Below are 24949 nucleotides of genomic sequence, written 5' to 3' on the forward strand. Positions count from 1 at the left end.
TTTTTTATGGCTGCATGGTATTGCATGGTGTATAGGTACCACATTTTCTTTATCCAGTCCACCATTGATGGGCATCTAGACTGATTCCACATGTTTGCCATCGTGAATAGCACTGCAGTGAACATACCAGTGCATGCTTCTTTTTGATAGAATGATTTATTTTCTTTTGGGTTGGATGGATATTTAGGTCATTGCTAATTTGTTGCTATTACATGCATATGTCTTTTCGTATAAGCAAAGTTTATCAGGATATAATAGTCTAGAAGTTGAATTGTTGAATTAAGTTTCAAATGTCCTTAAAATTTTGATAGATACTGCCAGTTGTCTTCCAAAGATTTTATCCTAATTTATATTTTCACCAGAAGTCTATGAGCAGGGCTATTTGTCATAGTTGCTATCTAGTAAAACTAACATTTAGTCTTTTCCCTCATGTTGAGTAAAAATAGCATTTCACTGTTTTTTGATTTTTATTTATTTAATATACAGCAACATCTGACTTTTTTTTAAGTTCTTTTTTTTATTGTACTTTAGATTCTGGGGTACATGTGCAGATCATGTCAGATTGTTGCACAGGTACATTCACGGCAAGGTGGTTTGTTGCCACCATCCCATCACCTATACCTGACATTTCTCCCCATGTTATCCCTCCCCCACCCTCCTCTCACTATCCCTCCCATAGCCCCCACAACGGACCCCAGTGTGTGATGCTCCCCTCTTTGTGTCCAAGTGTTCTCATTGTTCAATACCTGCCTATGAGTGAGAACATGTGGTGTTTGATTTTTCTCTTCTTGTGTTAGTTTGCTAAGAATGATGATTTCCACCTTCATCCATGTCCCTGCAAAGGACACAAACTCCTTCTTTGGTGTCAGGCACTATTCTCAGTGCTTTACATTTTTGACTTAATTAACTCAGCAACCCTATGAGGTAAGTAGTGCTTCCATTGTCTTTGAATAGACATGAGATGTGAGACACGTAGTGGGAAATGATTTGCCCAGGGTTATGGTGATGCTGAGTAGCAGGGCTGGGATTGAAGCCTAGTAGGCATTCTGGCTCCAGAGCCTGTGTTCTTAATGACCAAGGTACTCCGTAAATAATGCTGCATGTTTATATCCATTGTGTCTGAAGTGCCTGTCATGGCCTTTGCACGTTTATCTTATTGATTTATAGGCACTCTCGAGGGGTCCCCAACCCCCAGGCCATGGACTGGTACTGTTCCATGGCCTGTTAGGAACCAACTGCCCAGCAGGAGGTGAGCAGCAGGAGCCATCATTGCCTGAGATCCACCCACTGTCAGATCAGCAGCAGCATCAGATTTTCATAGGAGCGCAAATCCTATTGTGAACTGTGCATGCGAGGTATCTAGGTTGTGTGCTCCTTATGAGAATCTAATTCCTGATGATCTGAGGTGTAACACTTTCATTTCATAACCATTTCGTCCCCCATTCCGTCCGTGGAGAAACTGTCTTCCACAAAGCCAGTTCCTGGTGCCAGAAAGGTTGGGGACCACTGCCATAGACATATTGGGGAAATTGACCTTTTCTGATGTGAGCTTTAAGTACACTTCCAGTTTGCATTTTATTTATATTTCTTTTTTCTTTCTTTCTTTTTTTTTTTTTGAGACAAATCTCGCTCTGTCACCAGGCTGGAGTGCAGCGGTGCAGTCTCAGCTCACTGCAAATCTCCACCTCCTGGGCTCAAGCAATTCTCCTGCCTCAGCCTCCCGAGTAGCTGGGACTACAGGCACACACCACCGTGCCCAGCTAATTTTTGTGTTTTTAGTATAGATGAGGTTTCACTATGTTGGCCAGGATGGTCTTGATCTCTTGACCTCGTGATCTGCCTACCTCAGCCCAAAGTGCTGGGATTATAGGTGTGAGCCACCTTGCCCAGCCTACATTTCTTTTTTAATGCAAATATCTTAAATTTTAATGCAATCTAATTTTCAATCTTTTTTTATAATTACTACGTTTTACAACTTGCTTAGATCTTCCTTACTCCAAGATTATAGGAATATTCTACTATGTTTTCTCCTTATATTTTAAAATTTTATTTAAACCTTTGATTTTGCTGGATTTTATTTTGGTATCAGAAGTGAAGGCAGATCTCAATAATTATTTTTTTTTCACATATAGTTTTGACCTTTGATGTATACATAAATGTAAACCTACACAATAAGTAATATAAAGCACACAAAGATATCTACAAGTAATTTCACGGCCAGATATACCTATTCATGCATATATTAACATGAAAAAATTTACACATAGAAATAAAATATATTCAAGTAAAAATATAGACAGGAAAATGTAGTTATGTTGGTCAAACACTTGAATGCTTAGAGAAACTTCTTTTTTTGTTTAAAGTTGTATTTTAGGTTCACGGGAACTTGTGCAGGTTAGTTACATAGGTAAAACTTGTATCACAGATGTTTGTTGTACAGATTATTTTGTCACTCAAGTACTAAGCCTAGTACCCAATAGTTATTTTTACTGTTCCTCTCTCTTCTCCCATCCTCTACCCTGAAGCAGGTCGCAATGCCTCTTGTTCCTCTCTTTGTGTGCATGTGTTCTCATCATTTATCTTCTCATTGTAAGTGAGAACATGTGGTGTTAGGTTTTCTGTTCCTGTGTTAGTTTGAAGGATGCTGTCCTCCGGCTCCTTCCATGTTCCTGCAGAAGATGTGACATCACTCTTTTTTATAGCTGCATAGTATTCCATGGTGTATATGTACCACTTTTTCTTTATCCAGTCTATCATTGATAGACATTTAGTTTGATTCTTTGTCTTCACTATTGTGAATAGTGCTGCAGTGAACATATGTGTGCATGGATCTTTATGGTAGAATGATTTATATTCTTTTGGGCATATACCAAAAGAATATAAATGGTAGTTCTGTTTTTAGCTCTTTGAGGAATTGCCACACTGCTTTCCACAATGACTGAACTAATTTACACTCTCACCAATAGCGTATAAGCATTCCCTTTTCTCTCCAACCATACCAGCATCTGCTATTTTTTGACTTTTTAATAATAACCATTCTGACTGGTGTGAGATGGTGTCTCATTGTGGTTTGCATTTCTCTAATGATCAGCTTTTTTTTCATATGCTTGTTGGTTGCATGTATGTCTTCTTTTGAAAAGTATCTGTTCATGTCCTTTGCCCACTTTTTAATGTGGTTGTTTTCTTCTTGTAAGTTCATTTAAGTTTCTTGTGAATGCTGGATATTAGACCTTTGTCAGATGCATAATTTACAAAAATTCTCTCCCATTCTGTAGTTTATCTGTTTACTCTGTTGACAGTTTCTTTTGATGTGCAGAAGCTCTTAAGTTTAATTAGATCTCAGTTGTAAATTTTTGATTTTGTTTTGATTGCTTTTGGTATCTTTGTCACGAAATTTTTGCCAGTTCCTACACCCAGAATGGTATTGCCTAGGTTGTTTTCCAGAGCTTGTATAGTTTTGGGTTTTACATTTAAGTCTTCAATCCATCTTGAGTTGATTTTTGTATATGGTATAAGGAAGAAGTTCAATTTTAATCTTCTGTATCTGGCTAGCCAGTTATCCCAGCACCATTTATTGAATAGATTCCCTGTTGCTTGTTTTTGTTAGTTTTGTTGAAGACAGATTAAAGTAGGTGTACTATTTTACTTCTGGGCTCTCTATTCTGTTCCATTGGTCTACATATCTGTTTTTGTCCCAGTACCATGCTGTTTTGGTTACTGAATCCCTGTAGTATAGTTTGAAGTTGGGTAAAGGGATGGCTCCAGGTTTGTTCTTTTTGCTTAGGATTATGTTGTCTATTTAAGCTTTTTTGGTTCCATTTAAATTTTAAATAGCTTTTTCTAGTTCTGTGAAGAATGTTATTGGTAGTTTGATCTGGAAATTACTTTGGGCAGTAAGGCCATTTTCATGATATTGATTCTTTCTATCCATGAGCATGGGCTGTTTTTCTGTTTGTGTCATCTCCGATTTCTTTAAGCAGTGTTTTGTAGTTCTCATTGTAGAGATCCTTTACCTGCCTGGTTAGCTGTAGTCCTAGATGTTTATTTTTTTTTGTTCCAAGTATGAATGAGAATGTGCTTCTGATTTGATTCTTGGCTCGAATGTTGTTAGAGTATACGAATGCTACGGATCTTTGTACACTGATTTTGCATCCTGAAACTTTGCTGAAGTTATTTATCAGCTGATGGAGCTTTTGGGCCAAGACTGCGAGGTTTTCTAGATACAGAATCATGTCATATGCAAACGGGAATAGTTTGGCCTTCCTCTCTTCCTATTTGGATGCTCTTTATTTCTTTATTTTGCCTGACTGCCTAGGGAAGGGCTTCCGACACTATGCTGAATAGGAGTGGTGAGAGAGGACATCCCTCTCTTCTGCTGGTTTTCAAGGGAAATGCTCCCAGTTTTTGCCCATTTAGTGTGATGTTGGCTGTGGATTTCTCCTAGATGGCTCTTAGTATTTTGAAGTATGTTCCTCCGATACCTAGTTTATTGAGAGTTTTTAATCTGAAGGGATGTTGGATTTTATTGAAAGCCTTTTCTACATCTATTGAGAAAATCATATGGTTTTTGTCTTAAGTTCTGCTTATGTGGTGAATCACATTTATTGATTTGCATATGTTGAGCCGACATTGCATCCCACGGATAAAGTCTACTTGATCATGGTGGATTAGCTTTTCGATGTGCTGCTGAATTTGGATTGTGAGTATTTTGTTGAGGACTTTAGTATTGAAGTTCATCAAGGACAACAAACTTGGCCTGAAGTTTTCTTTTTTGTTGTATCTCTGCCAGGTTTGGTATCAGAATGATGCTGGACACACAGAATACGTTGGAGAGGAGTCCCTCCTCCTCAATTTTTTGGAGTAGTTTCACTAAAAATGGTACTACTTCTTTGTACATCTGGTAGAATTTGGCCATGAAACTGTCTGGTCCTAGGCTCTTTTTGATTGGTAAGCTATTCATTACTGATTCAATTTCAAAGTTCATTACTCGTCTATTCAGGGAATAAATTTCTTCCTGGTTCAGTCTTGGGAGGGTGTATGTGTCCAGAAATTTATCCATCCCTTTTAGGTTTTCTAGCGTGTGCACAGCAGTTGCAGTTTCTGATGGTTATTTTTATTTCTGTAGGGTAAGTGGTAACATCCCCTTTGTCATTACTAATTTGTTCATTTGGATCTTCTCTCTTTTCTCCTTTATTAGTTCAGCTACTGGCCTACCTATCTTATTAATTTTTTTTTGCAAAACCAACTCCTGGATTCGTTGATCTTTTGAATAGTTTTTCCTGTCTCAGTCTCCTTAAGTTCAGCTCTGATTTTGGTTATTTCTTGTCTTCCGCTAGCTTTGGAGTTGGTTTGCTCTTGCTTCTTTAGTTCTTTTAGTTGTGATACTAGGTTGTTCATTTGCGATCTTTCTAACTTTTTTTTTTTTTTTTTTTTTTTGGAGACAGGGTCTTGCTCTGTTGCCTAGGCTAGAGTGTAGTGGCATGATCTTGGCTTACTGCAACCTCAACTTCCTGGCTTAAAGCAGTCCTCCCACCTCAGCCAAGTAGCTGGGACTACAGGAGTGTACCATCATATTTTGCTAACTTTTTTGTATTTTTTGTAGAGATAGGGTTTCACCATGTTGCCCAGGTTGGCCTGGAACTCAGCTCAGGCAATCTGCCTGCCTCAGCCTCCCGAGTACTGGGATTACAGGCATGAGCCACCACACTCAGCCAACTTTTTGATGTGGGCATTTAGTGCTATGAATTTTCCTCTTAACACAGCTTTAGCTGTGTCCCAGAGATTCTGGTGTGTTGTGTTTTTGTTCTCAGTTTCAAATAAATTCTTGATTTCTTCCTTAATTTTATTATTTATCCAAAAGTAATTCAGAAGCAAGTTGTTTAATTTCCATGCAATTGCATGGTTTTGGGCAATTTTTAAAGTCTTGATTTCTATTTTTATTGTGCTGCAAGCTGAGAGTGTGTTTGGTATGATTTCAGTTCTTTTGCATTTGCTGAGGATTGTTTTATGTTTGGCTTTGTGGTTGATTTTAGAGTATGTGCCCTGTGGCCGTAAGAAGAATATATATTCTGTTGTTTTGGGATGGAGAGTTCTATAGAGGTCTGTCACATCCATTTGGTCCAAGGTTGAGTTCAGGTCCTGAGTATCTTTGCTAATTTTCCACCTTTGTGATCTGTCTAATACTATCAGTGGAGTTTTGAAGTTTCCCACTATTGCTGTGTGGGAGTAGATTTCTAAGAACTTGCTTTATGAATCTGGGTGCTCCTGTGTTGGGTGTGTATATATTTAGGATACGTGAAATGTAATCATTAATGTAATGGCAGATATGAGAGATTTGGTTGCTGCTCTCTTGGGACAGGACCACTTTTCTTTAACATTAAGAAATCTTATGGTTGGCCCCTCCCTATGCATTAGTATATTCATATATAAAAAGCATTCCATACACGTTTATTGAACTTGCTTCTTATGTTTCATGTGTTTGTAGCAAAAGAAGAAAGTAAATAAACAATAGTTACTTAAAAGAAGGCTAAAATTATGAATTAGGATTTATTCAGTGCTGGGCCAGGTGTGGTGGTGTATACCTATAATCCCAGCACCGTGGGAGGCCAAGACAGGAGGATCAGCTGAGCTGAGCTTGGGAGTTCGAGACCAGCCTGGGGCAACATAGCAAGACCTTGTCTGTATTAACAAAAATAATTTATTCACTATATTTTACCTACCTGCAGAGGAAACAAGTCAAATCTTGGCTGTTTCCAGAGTCCACAGCTATGCTGCCTTTTAATTTCCAGCTATAAAATTACTGCTGATTCAGGTATAACTATTTTGAAGAAAAGTGGAAAAAGAATGCTTGGGTCTAGGCCATTGGTTCTCAACCAGGCATGATTTTGCCCCTTGGGAGCATGTGGCAGTGCCTGGAACCGTTTTTGGTAGTCTCAACTGGGTGGGGGTGGCTCCTACTACCAAGGGTGCTGCTAATAAACATCTTACAATGTACAGGGCTGCCTGCTCACCTCTCCAGCAAAGAATTATCTGGTCCAAAATGTCAATAACGTCACTATTCAGAAACCTGGGTCAAGTGTTTTGTTTTTGTTTTTTTTTTTGAGATAGGGACTCACTATATTGCCTAGGCTGATCTTGAACTCCTGGGCTCAAGTGATCCTCTGGCCTCAGCCTCCCAAGTAGCTGGAACTATAGGCATGGGCCACTTTGTCCAGCCTAGGTTAAGGCAGAAAAGACAGAATTCTGCGTTAAGCTTTGATATTTAGACTTGTTAGGAGTAGAGGTAAAATGTGATAAAGAAAGAGACTTTATCATCCGTATACTAACTAAAACCACAAATACATTTCAGGAATGCGGATGGCTATTTTCATTGTATTTGATGGTTCTGTATGATATGGTCATTAACACGATCAGTAAACAAGGTGAGAGGTCAGTGGTTTTTTTTTTTTTTTTTTGCTTCTGTAAATGACATTTGATATTATTGTGTAATATAGGAAGACGGAAATCTTTTTGATGATATTGAAATTCTTCCATTTATAAATAGCTTTTACTTGTAATCTTCAAAAATACGCACTGTCTTTCTGGTTTAGTTTTCTAATAATTATTTTCCTGTTCTTTAAAATTCTGTGGACATTTAAAATCATCTGGTAAAATTATCACTGTTCTTTTAATAAGTAACATATCATAGTTCATAGCAGCAGTTTTACAGTAAAGGAAGGTTGTTGTGAAACGGCTAGATTCTGGGAAGATATAATGTTTACTCTTTTTTTGCTTAGAAGAGATGGCAAAGAAGAAAGGCGCACTAATGCTATGCAGTTCTGCATCATTAACCCTGGCAATGGCTTCTTTTCCCTCCTGCCCTCTCACCCCATTGCTTCTGACCCAGTTCTCTGTGTGTTTGTATGTAACACTTTGGTTGAGAGCTGTTCTTACACATAATGCAGTCAGAAGCTTGCCAGCCTAATGAATATGCTAAGAAAATTAAAAGTATTAACAAAATATAAATAGAAGAATCAGTGTTTAGTGGAAAAAGAGCTTTATTTAAAGTGCTATGATCTGTACAAGTTAATTTTTCTCCTCTAAAATTTTAATATGGCAGCGATAGGGATCCTTATGCTAGATCATCGGGCTCATTGGGATGAAACTGTGTATAGCAAGGTGGTCCTTGTATCTGCATTATGACATTAGCATTGAGTGGAATCTAATAACTTTGAGGTATCTATAATGCAATAATGAGAATAGTAAAAAATGAGCTCAATTAAGTACAGAGTGTTTTTATTTACTTTGTAATTTTAATTTTTTTGGCATCCAGAATACTTTGGAATCTTTAGCAGTTCTTTAAATATTTGTTAAAATTCTAATTGTTGGTGTTCATATTTTTGACAGGCTTTACACTTTAGAAGGAAAACTTGTTGAGAGTGGAGCAGAATTGGAGAATGGGCAGTTTTATGTGGCTGTCGGCAGAGATAAGTTTAAGAAACTTCCTTACAGTGAGTTACTTTTTGATAAGTCAACAATGAGAAGGCCTTATGGGTAAGTCTCAATTCTAGTTATTCACTGCTCATGCTTTAGTTATCACTTGAAATAGCATTGGGTCTTTTGCTGACCACTATTATATTTTAATATTTTATGTAACTGATAATCTTATTTATCACTTAGAATGGAAAGCATGTATGATATACATTGATCTTTGTTTTTATTGCCATGGTGGGAGACAGAGTTATTGCACAAAAATATAATTTCGGGGAATTTATGAAAGACTACATAGTATTTTTTTTTAGAATGCATGAAATTTATAGTAAATTCAAACATTTATTCTTTTGAAGAAGGTACAGGGCAATGAGCTTCTCTACAGCACACATGATTACAAGTTTTTGTGTTTTTTTTTGAGGTGGCGTTTCAGTCTTGTTGCACAGGCTGGAGTGCAGTGGTGTAATCTGGGCTCACCACAACCTTGGCCTCCAAGGTTCAAGCAATTCTCCTTTCTCAGCCTCCCTAGTAGCTGGGATTACAGGCGTGTAGCACCACTTCTGGCTGATTTTGTATTTTTAGTACAGACGGGGTTTCTCCATGTTGTTCAGGTTGGTCTCGAACTCCCGACCTCAGGTGATCCACCCTCCTTGGCCTCCCAAAGTGCTGGGATTATAGGTGCAAGCCACCACGCCTGGTGTTTTTTTGTCTTAATAGTTGCTAGACCAAATCACTTTTCAGTTGGTTTGGCTAGAAACATCCCAGAGCGTTAAAAAACTCCTATTATTTTATACTTGTTTTAATAATAACTGTAAAATATAAAAACTGTGTGATCCCACTTATACAAATAGAGAGGATGGGTGTACAGTTAATGCATTTAAGATTTTAAGGATTATACGTCTAATTACAATGTACTATACACAGTTTTCCTCCATCAAATGTGAAAGATGCTTTGTTTCAGTCAAGGAGATATGCTGCAGAGTCACTCAGGGAGAGCTCTGGGCCCTGCCGCAGGACCCCTCGGCTTGCTCATGGTGCACAGGGATCCATCTCTGTTGCTTTTCCCAGAGATCCTGTGACCCTCTTGGCATTGCAAACCCATTTTTTTTTGTGGTTTTCATCTACAGAGATAGAGCAGAATGTTACCAATGTGTTTTCCATTAATTCACAATTTGTATAACTTGGTGGAGAAGCTGGCCAAGAGCTTCTAAATAAGTAATAGATGACATGGAATTTCAGAGGCGTGTTTGAACTATGCAAGAGCACATGGTTTTCTAGCACTTTTGAATTATTTACCAGCTGACTTATTGCTAACCAACCTTGCCCATCCATGAAATTAAATCCTTTAACCATCTCTGCTGAGCAACCCTAGGTTAACTGCTGTGAACAACAGTGTGTACTTGATGGTGATAAGAAAACTGTAACTCACGTTTGCCCTTCTCACACAATTAGTAAGAATTATTTTTATATATGCGTCCTTCTATTTTTGGAGAGATTCAGTTGGGTTTTCAACATGGGTCTTTTCCTAATAACACAGATATCAACAAAGCAGCTTATTCTTATAGTCTAAAAGAATTTTTGATTTTTTGGTGAGGACAACTGGTTTAAAAACTACCTGAATGCAAGTGGCAGTGTTTTACCTCTACTCTTCTATCAGAGGTAGACATAGTAGACATCGGAGAAACAAAGGAAATTTGTTTTTAACTTAGTCTGGAAAAATCATCACTCACATTTCGAAATGATTTTTTGAAATGCAAATAGAACACTTTGGGATCTGGATAAAAATGCTATACCAATTTCAGGTGATACTAAAGCTTATTTTTAAACTGATTAAAATAGTATACAAGGAAACATTAAAAATCTTTTGGGGTGGAATTTGGAAATTTTGTGATCTTTGTGAAATTGGGGAAGTATATGTTAAAGTGTAGGATACCTTTTGTGAAGCACAGATAGCAGCAAACAGTTGACTTCCAGGTTGGGATGATAATTATCTGGTATTGTACATTATTTGTAAATAACATCCAGATTTCTAAATTGCAATTTGTTTCCACAGTCAGAAAGCTGCTTCACTGCCTCCTATTGTAGGATCCAGAAAGTCTAAAGGGAGTGTAAGTATCAGATGCTTCTCTCATTAATGTCCTGTACTTTTATGATACAAAGACACTGTCCTTTGGGTTTCAGTTAAGTTCCAAGAGATAAAACTTAGCCGCTTTGTGGCGTATAAACAGTTATGTGAAACAGCACCAGAACTTTACTGTTACAACTATCCTAAAAGAGCTAACATTTTTAGAATATGTATTTTAACATTTTTCCTTGTGTATACACCTGACATAATTTATATTGTGCTGAAAATCTTGGCAGTAATACGTGAAACTGTAAGAACTATTGCAGTAGTTCACATCAATGATCATCTAGTCTTGGTTTCTATCTTTAACGAAGGCTAAAAGGGAAGTTTTGGTGAGAAAAGGGGTAATCCTCATTTATATTCCTTGAAAAGATTGAGAATTGTTCCGAGTATTTAGTTTGCCATCTAAATTTTTTCCGTTTATCATTTATTCATCGTTTGTTAGTTCAGCAAACATTTATTAATTACCTACTCTGTGGGAGCAGTGAGAGCTTTCAGTAGGTCATTTCCTGATCTACTTGTATTTCCAGTCTGTGCTCCACGATGGGGGTGAGCTCCGTGTCAGGCCGGAGCGTTGCCTTGGCAGTTCTTCCTGACTGATGCTTCTCTTTCTTTTCTTTTGGTTGAATTGCCTCACAAGTTGTGATCAGAACTGATTTGACACCCCCCGCCCCACACCTTGAATCAGCTAAGCAACATTCTTCATTTGGTATTCTGTAAAGTAAATGATTTCTAGGAAACGATATCTCCCGATGATTTAGATCCCTCCTTTTTTTCTTGTTATATCACGTGCAATTCTTGAAAGAAAGAAAAATAATTTTGTGTTTATAAGTAGTGCGGAACTCAGCACAGCAGATAGTTATTAAGAACTCATTAGCTGAGACTGTTGTACTATTTATGACAAAAATAAAATAAAAATCAACGTAGCTCTTGCCCTCAGGCAACCTACCCTCTACTTGAAATAAAGAAGATAGCTTAAAAAAGTAAGAAGCTAATGTGAAACACCAAATATGTAGAGATTGGTGACCATGAGAGGGAGGGAAGGAATGAATGGACCATGGCAGCAGTTCATAGAGGAAGTTGAATTTGAGCTCTGCCTTTGAAACTGTTTAAAATTCAGAAAAGCGTAGCTGAGGGGAGAGGGCCTTCAGGTCCAAGGGAGGATGAGAGGATTGGAGCGGACGGGGACATGCGAAGAAGCAGTCACGCTGGCTGACACTTACTGGGCACTTGACAGCTCAACGCTAGGCCATGCTCTTTACAGGAGTGATTTATTTAACCTCACTCCACAAGGCAGGCATCTTTGTCATCGGTGTTTAAGAAGGAAATGAGAAAAGGAAGTTCTCAGAGGAGAAGCGACATGTCCAAAAGCTCCCATTGAAGGCAGAGGTTGCAGTCAGCTGAGATCCGCCACTGCACTCCAGCCTGGGCAACAACAGAGTGAAACCCTGTCTCAAAAAAATGAAACAAAATAACATAATATAAAATACAAACAAAGGCTCCTATTGAGCAAATAGCCAGGGAGGAATTGCATCCACACAGCCTGCCCAGAGCTCCTGCTCCTGAGCCCCAGGTCAGTGAGTCCCTTAGGCTGACTGGATCAGATGGTCCTTTTTGGTGTGGGGGCTTCTGTGCCTGACGTGGTAGCTGGTGGCAGTTATTATGTGGCCTTGAACAAAAGAATGAAGAGTCTAGTCTTTATCCTTCTGAGAGGTGAGAATTTTAATCTGAGTCCATTTGGGGAACATCAGATCTTATACATGGAGAAAGACTTCACATGGTGAGAAGCCATAGGTAAGTCGACGTTGTGAGGCAGTGGCAGCTGTCTTGGTGTAAGGGGATAAGAGTCTAGACGGGGGAGGTGGCAGAGGCAGCAGGAAGTGATGATTGTTCAGGAAGAAACCAAGGAACAAAGGATTTGTGTGATGACTGGATAACAAGGGGTCAACGGAGAGGAATGGAGAGGTTGGGGCCACAGGTAACTGAGGTTTTTAAGCTTGGAATTTGAGAAAATGTTAGTTCTGTGGCCAAGAAGAGGGCAGTCAGAGCAAATACTAACCTATGTAATTTCAAACATGTTGATTTGGAAGTAATATCAGGAAACGTAGTTGAAAGTGTGTGGCAAGCAGTTGTAAATGGCAGAGCTGAGGCCTGACAAGGACCTCAGGACTGAAGTTGTAGACTTTTTTTTTTTTTTTTGAGACAGATGTCACTGTGTCACCCAGGGTGGTGTGCAGTGGCATCATCGTGGTTTATTGTAGCCTTGATCTCCAAGGCTCAAGTGATCCCCTCACCTCAGTCTCCCGAGAAGCTGGGACTCCAGGCATGCGTCCCCGTAATTTTTGTGTTTTTTATAGAGACAAAGTTTCATCTTGTTGTCCAGCCTGTTCTCACAGTCCTGGGCTCAAGAGATCAGCCTGCCTTGGCCTCCCAAAGTGTTAGGATTCCACGTGCAAGCCACTGCACCTGGCCTGAGTCGCAGATTTGACCAGCCGTGGAATGGTCCTCATTGAAGACCAGACATGGCGTCACTGTGGTGCTTCATCACCCAGCACGGCTTGCACAGGGCACGTCTCACTGGTGCTGCCAAGTGAGAGAATGGAAGAGGGAGCCCGGAGAAAGACAGTGCAGTGAGAACCGCAGAGGGCCCAGGCTTGAGGCAGCCTAACTTTGCAGGTGTGGGGTGAAAGAGGAGTGAGAAGAATATTTCGGTTGTTGAAAGATATATCATAGCTAATATAAAGCTAAATAAAACCCATGAATTTAGGGATTGGAAATTGTATTTTGCTTTTTTGTTTGTTTGTTTTTCTTTAGGACTCTGTGGCAGAATCCCTTCTGTGTCCTGTATAGGTAATAACTTGTTAATTCTTACACTACAGCTGGAGGAATGATGGTTAAACAGAGACCCATTGTAATTGAATAACTGACCCCAAGTCACAGGGAAAGTCGATGTCAGGACAGAAATCATGGCCCAACTCATTGCATTCACAGTGACTGAACTTTGGAATTATATGTTGGCTATTATGAAATTTGAAAAACTAAAATTTTCGTTAAAAATGGATAAAGCATTTCTTGCTTTAAAATGCATGTGTAGGTACATACATGCAATTGTATTTCTTGCTCATTTGGAAGTTTATTAGGCTGTATGCTGTGGATACTGTGACCCATCAAGGGCATCACATCAGTTCATCTGATGATTGAATTTTCCACATGTATGGCACGATAGTAAGCCCCAGAGATACAGCAATGAACACAAAGATTGGATGCTCTCTCTGAGACTCATGGTCCACTCAAGGAGACAAAGGTGAAAAAACGATTCCATAAATCAACAGATACTTACGAAGTATGATAGAAATGAAAGTGCAGAGTCATATGAGAGACGAAAAAAAGGAAAACAAGACAGGTGTGTGAGGAGGAAGTGATGTTAAACGAAGACTCAGAGTCATAATGTATATTTACACCCCATAGAAAGCAAAGACAAAGTTGTCAAATGTAGTTTCACGCTATGACTTAGAAAAATAATATGGTAGCAGAGTTTGTCCCTCTTTCTAAAGTGTGCCCGTTGCACTGTGTATTCATGTACCCCATCCGTCATCCGTTCCAAACACATTCACTGAGCACCTACTCGGTGCCAGGAACTGCTATAGTTACTGAGCCTATAGTGGTAGATAGACAAGGACTTGGACTTCATGGTGCTTTCATTCTAGCGTGTGTGTGCATGCGTGCGTGTGTGTATGTGTGTGTTTGGGGGGGTTTGGATGGGAAGGATGGGGGAACTAGTAAACAAATGTACAAATAGGGATTCCATCTTTGGCTCCCCTTCCGCCATTCTTGTGGAAGCTTTCTCTCTCTCCAGGATTTCCCCCTCTGGAGTCCCCTTCCACTCAGTGTGGAAGGTGCTTTCCTCGCCAGGATTCCATACTTGGGTTCCCTTCCGCAGTCCTCATGGAAGCTTTCTCTCTCTCATCTTTCTCTCTGGCTAAATAAATCACTTTCTGCAAAAAAAAACAAAACCAAAAACAAAAACAAAAAACAACAACAAAAAAACACATACACATACACACACACACACACACACACACACACACAAATGTACAAATAATTTCACATGGTGATAAGTGCTGTGAGAAAAAGAAAATGTGGCGGGGCATTGATTTCTATAAAATTGTCTAAAACTGAGACCTTAGTGATATAACAGAGCCAGCTGTGCAGGGATGAGGCAGGGGAAGAAGAGCATCCAAGGCAGAGGAAACAAAGTCACACAGGCCCTTGCTAAACAGCCTGGCACATGAGGAGGGCAGAAAGAAGGCCAGGGTGCTTGGAGCTGAAATTGGACAGGCAGGCAGGGCGCAATCAGGCGAGCATGCAAGGAATTTGGTTTTTATTTCTCGATGGAGTGTCATTTGAGGGTTATAGGAAGGGAATGATATAATTTGCATCACATTTCTAAGTACTTATTCTGGCTATGGTATGCATAGGGAAGTGGGTCAGGGCAAGAATAGAAGCAGAAGGCAGTGGGACAGCTGGAGTACAGGTATGGGATACAGGTGAGTTTGACAGGTGGCGGCAGTGGGCAAACATCTATTATAACTCCTCGTTGAGCATATTGTCATTGATGAATTCATTGATCCAACACAATTTATTGATCATATGATGTCCTGGGCACTGTTCTGGTGCTTCTGGGCCCAGAGATTCTAAAATACTAAATGCACGGAGGTTACATTCCAGCAACAAATGCACAATACATGTGATATCCACTAGGGGTAAGCATGAATAAAAATACCTGAAGACATGGGAAGAGGAAGTGAAAGAGTGTGCTATTTCAGCTGGGTGGTTGGAAAGGCCTCTTTCAGGAGGTTACGTTTGAGTAGAGGAGAATAACCCTTGGCATGGTGCCCAGTGCCTGCTAGGCTCTCACTAACTCAGCTTAGGCAGTGTGTGAATGTTTGGCTTCGAGCCACACAGAACTTCCTATGCCAGTAAATCCAAAGTCACACACTCGATTTTTAACAGGATTAATTTACTCCTTTCCTATAATGAATTGGTTCCCTGGAGAATGCATGCATTTAATAGATCATTAGCTGCCTGGCACTGAGAGGAGGGGCATGAGTGAAGGGGGCTGCCTGGGGCAAGCTTAGCTTCCAGCTTTAGGAACCACTGCAAAATCAACGGGGAAAGCATCTCAACCCGTGATGCAAATCAAAGGGGACACAGAACCAGAGTTTGAGAAATTTATTTTTCCTACATGGCTTTTTAGGAATTGCTCTTTGCATATAGAAGGGAGTGTGGATGAGGGACTGATAGAACTGAGAGAAAGAGAGAAGGGAGCTGCCACGGACTATGCAGGGACCCCTGCTGGTGCAAGATTGAGTTGGTCAGCAAGACAGGAAGTCATTCCTTATACAGACGCAGTGCTGCAAGTCACAGAAATTAGCATGTTGAGAAAAATTTCAAGTTGTGATTCTAGCCTTAAAAACAAAAGGAAGATGTAAGTAAATTATCTTAAATTCCCTGAGCTTGAAAAATAAACCCATCTGCAGAAGGCTGCTTACCAGTGGCAAGGTGACACCATGTAGAATCGCAGTGCCCTCTATTGGAAAAGATGAAAAACCGGAAAAGTATTTGAAAGTTAAAGTCAATGACTAGGTGATGTTTTGTCGTCCTTATTACCATTCGGCTTATACATCTTATGGCCAGTAGTTTACAGGATCAAATATTATGATTTCTAAGGTTTTGATAAAAAATTCATTATTATCCAAGTATCACAATGTCACTGTGAAGCAAGTTATAAACATATTAAATTCCTCATACCCCAAAAACTTTATTTTGCCATGAGGGAAACTGAGGCTGGTGTAGGTGAAAGGGCTTCTTACTCCTGTCATCAGCAGCTATGCAGATGAGAGAAATGTTAGGTGGAGTCACCATCTAGCCCCCGCCCCCTACCCCCCCAACCCCTGGCTCATAATATCTCTGGGTGCACCTCTGAAATACACACATTGTGAAGGCTGCTCACTGAGGCAAACCTCTCACAAAATTATTTTAAATTTGATGTTTTATGGTCTATATATTTTTGGCACATTTTCATGGGACTAGAAATGAGTTTAATATGCTAATGAAAAAAACCTGAGTTGGTTGGATCTTGTTGGAAAGAGCCTAGGGAACTATTTAAAGAATATCCCGATCTTGGGCAGGTGTGGTGGCTCACACCTGTAATCCCAGCACTTTGGGAGGCCAAGGCGGGAGGATCATTTGAGGTGAGGAGTTCGAGAACAGCCTGGCCAATGTAGTGAAAGCCCATCCCTACTAAAAGTACAAAAAGTAGCCGGGCATGGTGGCGGGTGTCTGTAATCCCAGCTACTCTGGAGGCTGAGACACGGGAATTGCTTTAACTCGGGAGGCAGAGGTTGCAGTCAGCTGATATTGCCCTACTGTACTCTAGCCTGGGTGACAGAGTAAGAGTCTCAAGAAAACAAAACAAATAGAATAAATCCCAATGTCGGTAGAGTGAGGGGTGAACGGAGGCTGTTTTTGGCCTTTTGTTTGTTTGGCCCAAAGGTTTGGTGTTCCTCTCGAATATACTGATGTGTGTGTGACAGAGGGCAGGACAGTGGTTGGGTATCTCATGGGGTCTAGTTTATAGGACACCCTGTAAAATTAGGCTGCTTCTTGATTTCTTCCACTTTCAGATAAAGCCATAATTTGTTACTTCTGGGATGGCTGTTTTAGGGAACCACGCTATATAACAGAAGGTTTCAGTGCTTTCAGCATTAGAAAGCTTCAAGGCAGTAGAAAAATCAGACCCTGAAAAAGTTAATTTATTTATCCATAAAATGGTGAAAATAATACTTCTCTGTATGGTAAGTATTCGTGTTAATGCGTATGTAGTACCTAAGAGACACTCAGTGATACTGTTTTATTTACTGGCATAGGCGTATGAGATAGCAAAACTCCTCTGTCTCTTATGCCCTGCAAATAGCAACGACTATCTATGTATTTGAGTTACAAGTCACATGTGGAAGCCTTAAAGAAAAAAAAAATAACCTCCCTCTCCCCCTTTGTCCTTTTCCCTCTCTAGCTATATATAATTTATGTAATTGTATAATACAAACATATGAATTATGTGTATATAATTTATATTTATATATATAATGTATTTATTTTCACATTATTAACACTGTAGATGAATCAACTTTTTTCTCTTCTCCCCCTCACCCTCTTTTTTTTTTTTAAAAAAAGAAAAACATTTAGCTGGGGGCAGTGACACACGCTTGTGATCCCAGCTATTGAGGAGGCTGGTGTGGGACGATCGCTTCAGTCCAGGAGTTTGAGGCCAGCCCGGGAAGCCTAACCAGAGCCTGTCTAAAACAAACAAACAAAACAACCCAGAAAAGAAAAGCATTTCAATGATTTAACATTTTCTAATTAGAAAAAAATTCTTTCCTGTCTCCAAGTTTGGTTTACTTTTTACTCACAAAGTGCCTGGAGATTAGTTATTAATTAATAATTGAATGTACGAGTAAGTGTCAACTACCAAATATGTGCATTATGTAGTTATTTGAATTAGCCTTTCTTAGTGCTCCAAAGTGACCCCTTTTCAAGTGTCTTTATCAGAAATTTGATAAATCAGAACGTTTCCGTCTTTTCATAATCAAGAGAAATGACTTAGAATGACACGCACTCCAGAATGGGGCTTCTGTGTCTCTCATGTGGTACCCCTTTGCGAGTAATGCTTACCCCAGAGAGTTGCAGAAAATGAGCCTGCTGAGTGCCAGGCTTTCTCATTCATTAGGTTCCACTCCAGTCCCTTCAAGTTCAACAGCATCTCAGAACATTCTAGTAGGCTTGCTAACTGCTTGTGAAAGGTTGATCCTCTCATCTAAAGCTTTTAAAATTTTTAAATCGGCAAGGTGCAGTGGCTCACATCTGTAAATCCCAGCAATTTGGGACGCCGAGGAGGGCGGATCACCTGAGGTCAGGAGTTCAAGACAAGCCTGGTCAACATGGTGAAACCCCATCTCTACCAAAAATACAAAAAAATTAGCTGGGTATGGTGGCACGCACCTGTAATCCTAGCTACTCGGGAGGCCGAGATAGGAGAATTGCTTGAACCTGGGAAGCAAAGTTTGCAGTGAGCTGAGAGTGTGCCACTGCACTCCAGCCTGGATGAGAGAGCAAGACTCTATCTCAAAAATCAATCAATCAATCAATCAATCTTGGGATGAAAGGCTGTATTGAGAATAAAAGGGACTATGATACTTGGCTGATGGTTTTGGAACCTCTACTATAATTGTGTATCTGTTTCCTCTGCCAGACAGTTTATGGCTGAGTTTAAGATTCTCAAGAAAGAATCCTTGAAAAAAAGAAAAAAGTAACTCTGGTTGCAGTTACTATAATAATTAAATGGAAACTGTATGTTTAAATTGCCGTTAGAATAGGAAATTAAATTACACAAAAAGTGTTATAGATTTGGACAAGTTTTCATAATGGTGATAAACCTATGCATAATTCATTTACTTGTAGGCTATGACAAAATAGCATGAATAACTTCATTTGTAGGACTGTGAATTTTTCTGTTCCTAATTGGGTGATGGCTAAAACCATTTAAATGCTTCCGGATGAGTGAATATATAAATGTTTAAAATGAACAGTTATAATAGTTTTCTAGGCAGATTTGTTTAATATTACTACATTTACTTTCAGACACAAGTATAGTACAGATGTTGCATAAAGATTACACTCAATATGGTATGAGCTTGATATGATTTTTTTTTTTTTTTGAGGCGGAGTTTCACTTGTTACCCATGCTGGAGTGCAATGGCGTGATCTCGGCTCACCGCAACCTCCGCCTCCTGGGTTCAGGCAATTCTCCTGCCTCAACCTCCTGAATAGCTGGGATTACAGGCACGCGCCACCATGCCCAGCTAATGTTTTGTATTTTTAGTAGAGACAGGGTTTCACCATGTTGACCAGGATGGTCTCGATCTCTTGACCTTGTGATCCACCCGCCTCGGCCTCCCAAAGTGCTGGGATTACAGGTGTGAGCCACCGCGCCCGGTGAGCTTGATATGATTTTTAAGAAAAAGATTAACCCTCTGCTCTTGAAGAAAGCATTCTGATACTTATAAACAAACATTATACATCAGGCACTGAACTAGTCACTTGATAAGCCTTCTCATTACGTCCTCATGCGAGACCTAAAGGCAAGTACATTACCTCCACTCAAATAATGAGGAAACCGAGGCTTACAGAAATTAAGAGTTAGTTAGCCCATGGTCCCTCGCGTTCAGTGGCAGAGCAGTAGCTCTGAGCCACGTATTTGGGGTTTCTCAAACTTGCATTCTTTCCACTACCTACAGCCTCCTTCACACCATATACTCTCAGGTATGTTTAGCACCTGAGCATCGGAGAGCCAGGGCTGCCTTAGTAAGAGGAAGTTTATTTATCTTTATCTTTTCTTTTGGTTAGAGATAGGGTCTCATTCTGTTGCCCAGGCTGGAGTACAGTGATGTGATCACAGCTCACTGCAGTCTCAGACTCTTGGGCTCAAGTGGTCCTCCTGTATCTGTTGAGATTCACTCGGGGTGGCTGGCAAAATATTAGGCAAATGTTGGGGAAAGCTATAGATTACAGTCTCACACCTTTTGGAAGGCCGAAAGGTTTTCTTGGGACAGGCTGAAGGAAGCCAGTTCATTAAGTTAGCATAGGAAAAAGATAGGGACGATAAGAGGTTTTCCCAGTTGTCTGTTTACCCCCCATTCCTTTGTCCTGACTCTAGTTTGTTTGCTCATGTAAACTTTGTGCTGATGGCCCTCTGAGTGGGAGGTCAAAGGGGGGCAATTACCCGTTAATGGTCTTTATTCTGGGCCCTCCCAGAACCAAAAGTTTTTATCATTCATAAAACCACTCTTTTAACCATGTGAATTATCCACAAGCATGTTGACTTAGAACCTCTTTTATGAAATTTACACTGAAAAAATGTGAGAATCCAGAGGGAGTCTTGGTCCATTAGCTGCATTCCCCCTCGGACAGCAGCTGACCACCATCCCTAGTCCACTTGAATCACTGTAGTGGGTGTTAGAGTGCATTTATGCATCCATCATTGAGTCAGGGGCTGTAGGACAGACCTCCACAGGTGGTGACCCTGATGTGACTGAGGTCACATGTGTCAGCCTCTTGAGTAGTTGGGGCTGCAGGCATGCACCACCACACCAGGCTACTTTTTAATTTCAGAGGTGGAGGGGGTGGTGCCACGTTGCTTAGGCTGGCCTCAAACTCCTGACTCAAGTGATCCTGCCACCACTGCCTCTGAAGTAGCTGGGACTACCGTGCCTGGCAAGAGGGAGTTTCTTGGTGTAGCAGTGGCTAAGCTAAGTATCAGCACAGCTGTTCCTTGCAGTAGCCTCCACGGTAGTGGCTGCCATGTGGCTCCCCAGGAGCTGTACCGGGCCAGTGATGAGAGCCACTGAAATTCAACCTCACTCATGTGTAGGAGCCCACTTTGGGCAGCCACAGGGTCTTTATTGTGAGGGGCGCATGGGGACCAGAGATAACCATGGAAGGTGTGATCACCCTGGCTGCCTCCTTATAGGAGTAGGGGCCCATTAGCTGTGCAGCTCCCTCGGGAGCAAGTGGGTACATGTGGTCCTGAGTCTCTTGAGTCTGTGTGTTGCTCTGGATTTGCAATTCTTAGAGACCATGGTGGTCACCAGCACACTCATTAACACGAGAATATCTGGAAGCACAGTGTACAGCTGCTTGTCGTAGGATGACGTTCGTATACCCATAGTGACAATTTGTTAAGAAAGTAATTGTAGATTAATCGACCACTCTGGGAGCAGTCACCATTTCTCATCCAACAGAGGCTGGGTGATTCTGCAGAAGGTGTGGGAGTGGGAGGATGGTTAAGGCAGTGGATTTGCAGTGGTTTTGGAGGCAGCTGCTCTGCCCCTGACTGGCTACAGAACCTCACCCAAGATTTATCCTCTAAACTCCACTCACTCTTCTACACAGTGGCGTGGTAACAGTGGCGTCTGTCTCACAGGGCTAGTGTGAGGACTGGGCAAATACCGTGTTATAGGGTACCAGGTACATATCAAAAACGCAGTGATGGTTAGCTATTGTTTTTATCCTCTGTCCTCTCCTCGACCCTGCTGCCTCTGGGAAGATACATTTGGAGTGGCAGTATGAAGAGGGGCAGTTGCAGGACTGGGACAGTGCAGGCCCCCGCCCTGCTTAGCAACAGTTAACGACGTGTATTTCCTAGGAATCTTTTTGAGAGTTCAGTAGCTAATAATAAGGGAGTACTATTTTGCCATTTAGGGAAATGATCGCCAATCTAAGTCAACAGTTGGATCCAGTGACAACTCATCTCCTCAGCCCCTGAAGAGGAAAGGGAAAAAAGAAGTTGTAAATTCAGAAAAACTGACAAAAGTGAAACAAAATGTAAAGTTAGAGAATTCACAAGAAACCATTCCAAACAGTGGTAAGTGTGTTATTATTATGTTAAGGCTGTGATCCAATTTTAATTCTTAAATAGATCCATTTGTTTCCCTGGGCCCCCAGAAGATATTCCTCATTGTCATACATGAGAGTTTTCAAAGAAAATTGTATTTGTGTCTGAGAGATGCTGTTGTTTTTATGCTTAGTTTTTTTAAAAATTATACTTTAAGTTCTGGGGTACTTGTACAGATCATGCAGGATTGTTACATAGCTATACACGTGCCATGGTGGCTTGCTGCCTCCGTCTCCCCGTCACCTACATTAGGTATTTCTCCTAATGTTATCCCTCCCCAATCTCCCCATGCGCTGCTATCCCTCCCCTAGACCTCCAACTCCCAACAAACCCCAATGTGTGATGTTCCCCTCCCTGTGTCCATGTGTTCTCATTGTTCAGCACCCACTTATGAGTGAGAACATGCGGTGTTTGGTTTTCTGTTCTTGTCAGTTTGCTGAGAATGATGGTTTCTAGATTCATCCATGTCCCTGCAAAGGACCTGAACTCATCCTTTTTTGTGGCTGCATAGTATTCCATGATGTATATGTGCCCCATTTTCTTTATTCAGTCTATTGATGATGGACATTTGGGTTGGTTCCAAGTCTTTGCTGTTGTAAACAGTGTTGCAGTGAACATACATGTGCATGTGTCTTCATAATAGAATGATTCATAATCCTTTGGATATATACCCAGTAAGGGGATTGCTGGGTCAAATGGTATTTCTATTTCTAGATCCTTGAGGAATCGCCACAATGTCTTCCACAATGGTTGAACTAATTTACACTCCCACCAACAATGTAAAAATGTTCCTATTTCTTCACATCCTCTCCAGCATCTGCGGTCTTCAGATTTTTTAATGACCGCCATTCTTACTGGCGTGAGATGATACCTCAGTGTGGTTTCATTTGCATTTCTCTAATGACCAGTGATGATGAGCTTTTTTTCATATGTTTGTTAGCCGCATAAATGTCTTCTTTTGAAAAGTGTCTGTTCATATCCTTCACCCGCATTTTGATGGGGTTGTTTATGCTTAGTTTTTATTTGTAATTAGATGTTGTGCCATGCGGACACTTGTTTTGAGAACAAGTGTATCTTGTGGTGGTATTATTTTGAAAGTATGCTTTTCTCATCCTCTGCTCCCACTGATACTTCCTCATTAATATTTTTACCTACCACTACTATGATACTGATCTGTCTTACTTGTGTGTCTGTAACCCTTGCCCATGTTCATTATGATTTATTTCACAGATCATCTTTCCTGAACATTTTGTTAATTACACTGATAACCAAGAGAATACGAAACAGACATAAAATGTTGTCAGTAAACAATAATATATTCAGCAAAATTAGATGTAGTTTCATCTTGCACTAGCAGGTGAGAGATGGTATAACATAAAATAAAAAACTGCATTAGTCCAAGATTTCATTGGTGTGAGATAAAAGTGTGGTAGACTAAGGAAGTATGCAATGAAAAGTGTTAACTTTGATGTTAGATTTTTGTGAAGAGGGGCAATTTTTGGTTTCATTCCAAGCATGTTCTCAGAGTGGAGTGATACTGGGGTGTGAATGGCTGGCTGGGAAGCAGACCAGTGGGAGGTGAAATGAATCCTGCTCCTCCTGCCTGAGCTCCCTTTACAAACTCCACCTGTGGGACAGAGAGGGTGCCAGGAAGAGGTTTGATGGGATCAGGTTTCAGATTCGTGGGCAGAGCCCTAAGTTCCACCTGGGAGCTCCAGCTTATTTCCAAGTTGAGATGAAGAGTCACCTTAGAATTACAGCTAATATGAACTTCACAGCTGAGGAGACAGTTTGAACTCCTGTGAGGGTTTAGAGGAAGCTGCGCAAATGATTAAAGAGTCAGAACAAAGATGCGTGGGGCTAGGTTAAAAGAACAGGCTAAGTGGGTGAACCAGTTCCACAGAGGAATGGAGGGTCTAAATCACCAAAGACCTAAACCATGGAGAGGAGCTGGACGTCAGGAGTCCTAGATTCTCGTCCCAGTTCTGCCATTGACCTGGGGCAACTCATTTAACTTTATTTGTTTTTAGCTTCATTATGTATCTGCAAAATGTGGGTTCTTATTAAGATGTCTCTTTAAAGTTTTGATTACCTTTAAATTTGTACAGTTCTTTCCAGTGAGTAGAAAACAGGGAGGCTAGGGTGAAATATAGTCAGCAGATACTTACCGAGGGTCTATTATGTGACAGGAACCAAAGAAAAGAAACTAGCCTCAAAGAACATACCTTACCTTAAGCACTAAAAATAAGAGAGGCTTTTAAAAAGTTACTACGTACTAGATTGGGAAGCCCCTAAAGACTTGCGCTATGTCTGGTAGTTTATTCTTATTCCCAGCAACTGGCACCGGTCTCACAGATATGAGGCACTTAATAAATGTTGAGTGAATGAATAATGGAAGTTTAAAATTGTTAAGTCTGTAATACTTTAAAGCCCACTATGAAACAGGACCCATTTTAAACTTTTCATGAATTATTTTTGGTTAAAAGCCATTCCTAAGATGTTATTTGCTTCTTTTCTGTGAGGTTCTTGTTAGCCTATGGAAATCCCAGTCCTTGCTTCCAGGGTATTTTTTTTACAGTCTTTAAGTAGTTGTCCTTTGGAAGAAAGAGAACGATCATCTTTTCAGGTTATCTCATTTGTAAAACCTTGGGAACACAAGAGGCTGTATTAACATAGTCCTTGTTCACAGGGAAGTAACCTTGATTAAAAAGTTGAATTATTGGCAGGCACAGTGGCTCATGCCTGTAATCCCAGCACTTTGGGAGGCCAAGGCGGGTGTCGGATTGCTTGAGTGTGAGACCAGCTTGGGCAACATAGCCAAACTCTGTCTCTACAAAAAAAAA

General features: G+C 40.5%; 1 protein-coding gene across 2 annotated transcripts in view; it reads left to right on the top strand.

The window, feature by feature from the left end:
* Positions 1-24949, top strand: part of DCDC2 (doublecortin domain containing 2) — a 196994-nt gene that overhangs the window by 61645 nt on the left and 110400 nt on the right. For both annotated transcript variants that reach the window (XM_017505253.2, XM_017505252.2), the window contains 3 exons: positions 8386-8532; positions 10523-10577; positions 21914-22076. In XM_017505253.2, coding sequence (XP_017360742.1) covers positions 8386-8532; positions 10523-10577; positions 21914-22076 — 365 coding nt within the window. The remainder of the gene's footprint in view (positions 1-8385; positions 8533-10522; positions 10578-21913; positions 22077-24949) is intronic.

The sequence above is a fragment of the Cebus imitator genome, unplaced genomic scaffold (genome assembly GCF_001604975.1).
Source record: "Cebus imitator isolate Cc_AM_T3 unplaced genomic scaffold, Cebus_imitator-1.0 Scaffold335, whole genome shotgun sequence".
NCBI classification, from domain to species: domain Eukaryota; kingdom Metazoa; phylum Chordata; class Mammalia; order Primates; family Cebidae; genus Cebus; species Cebus imitator.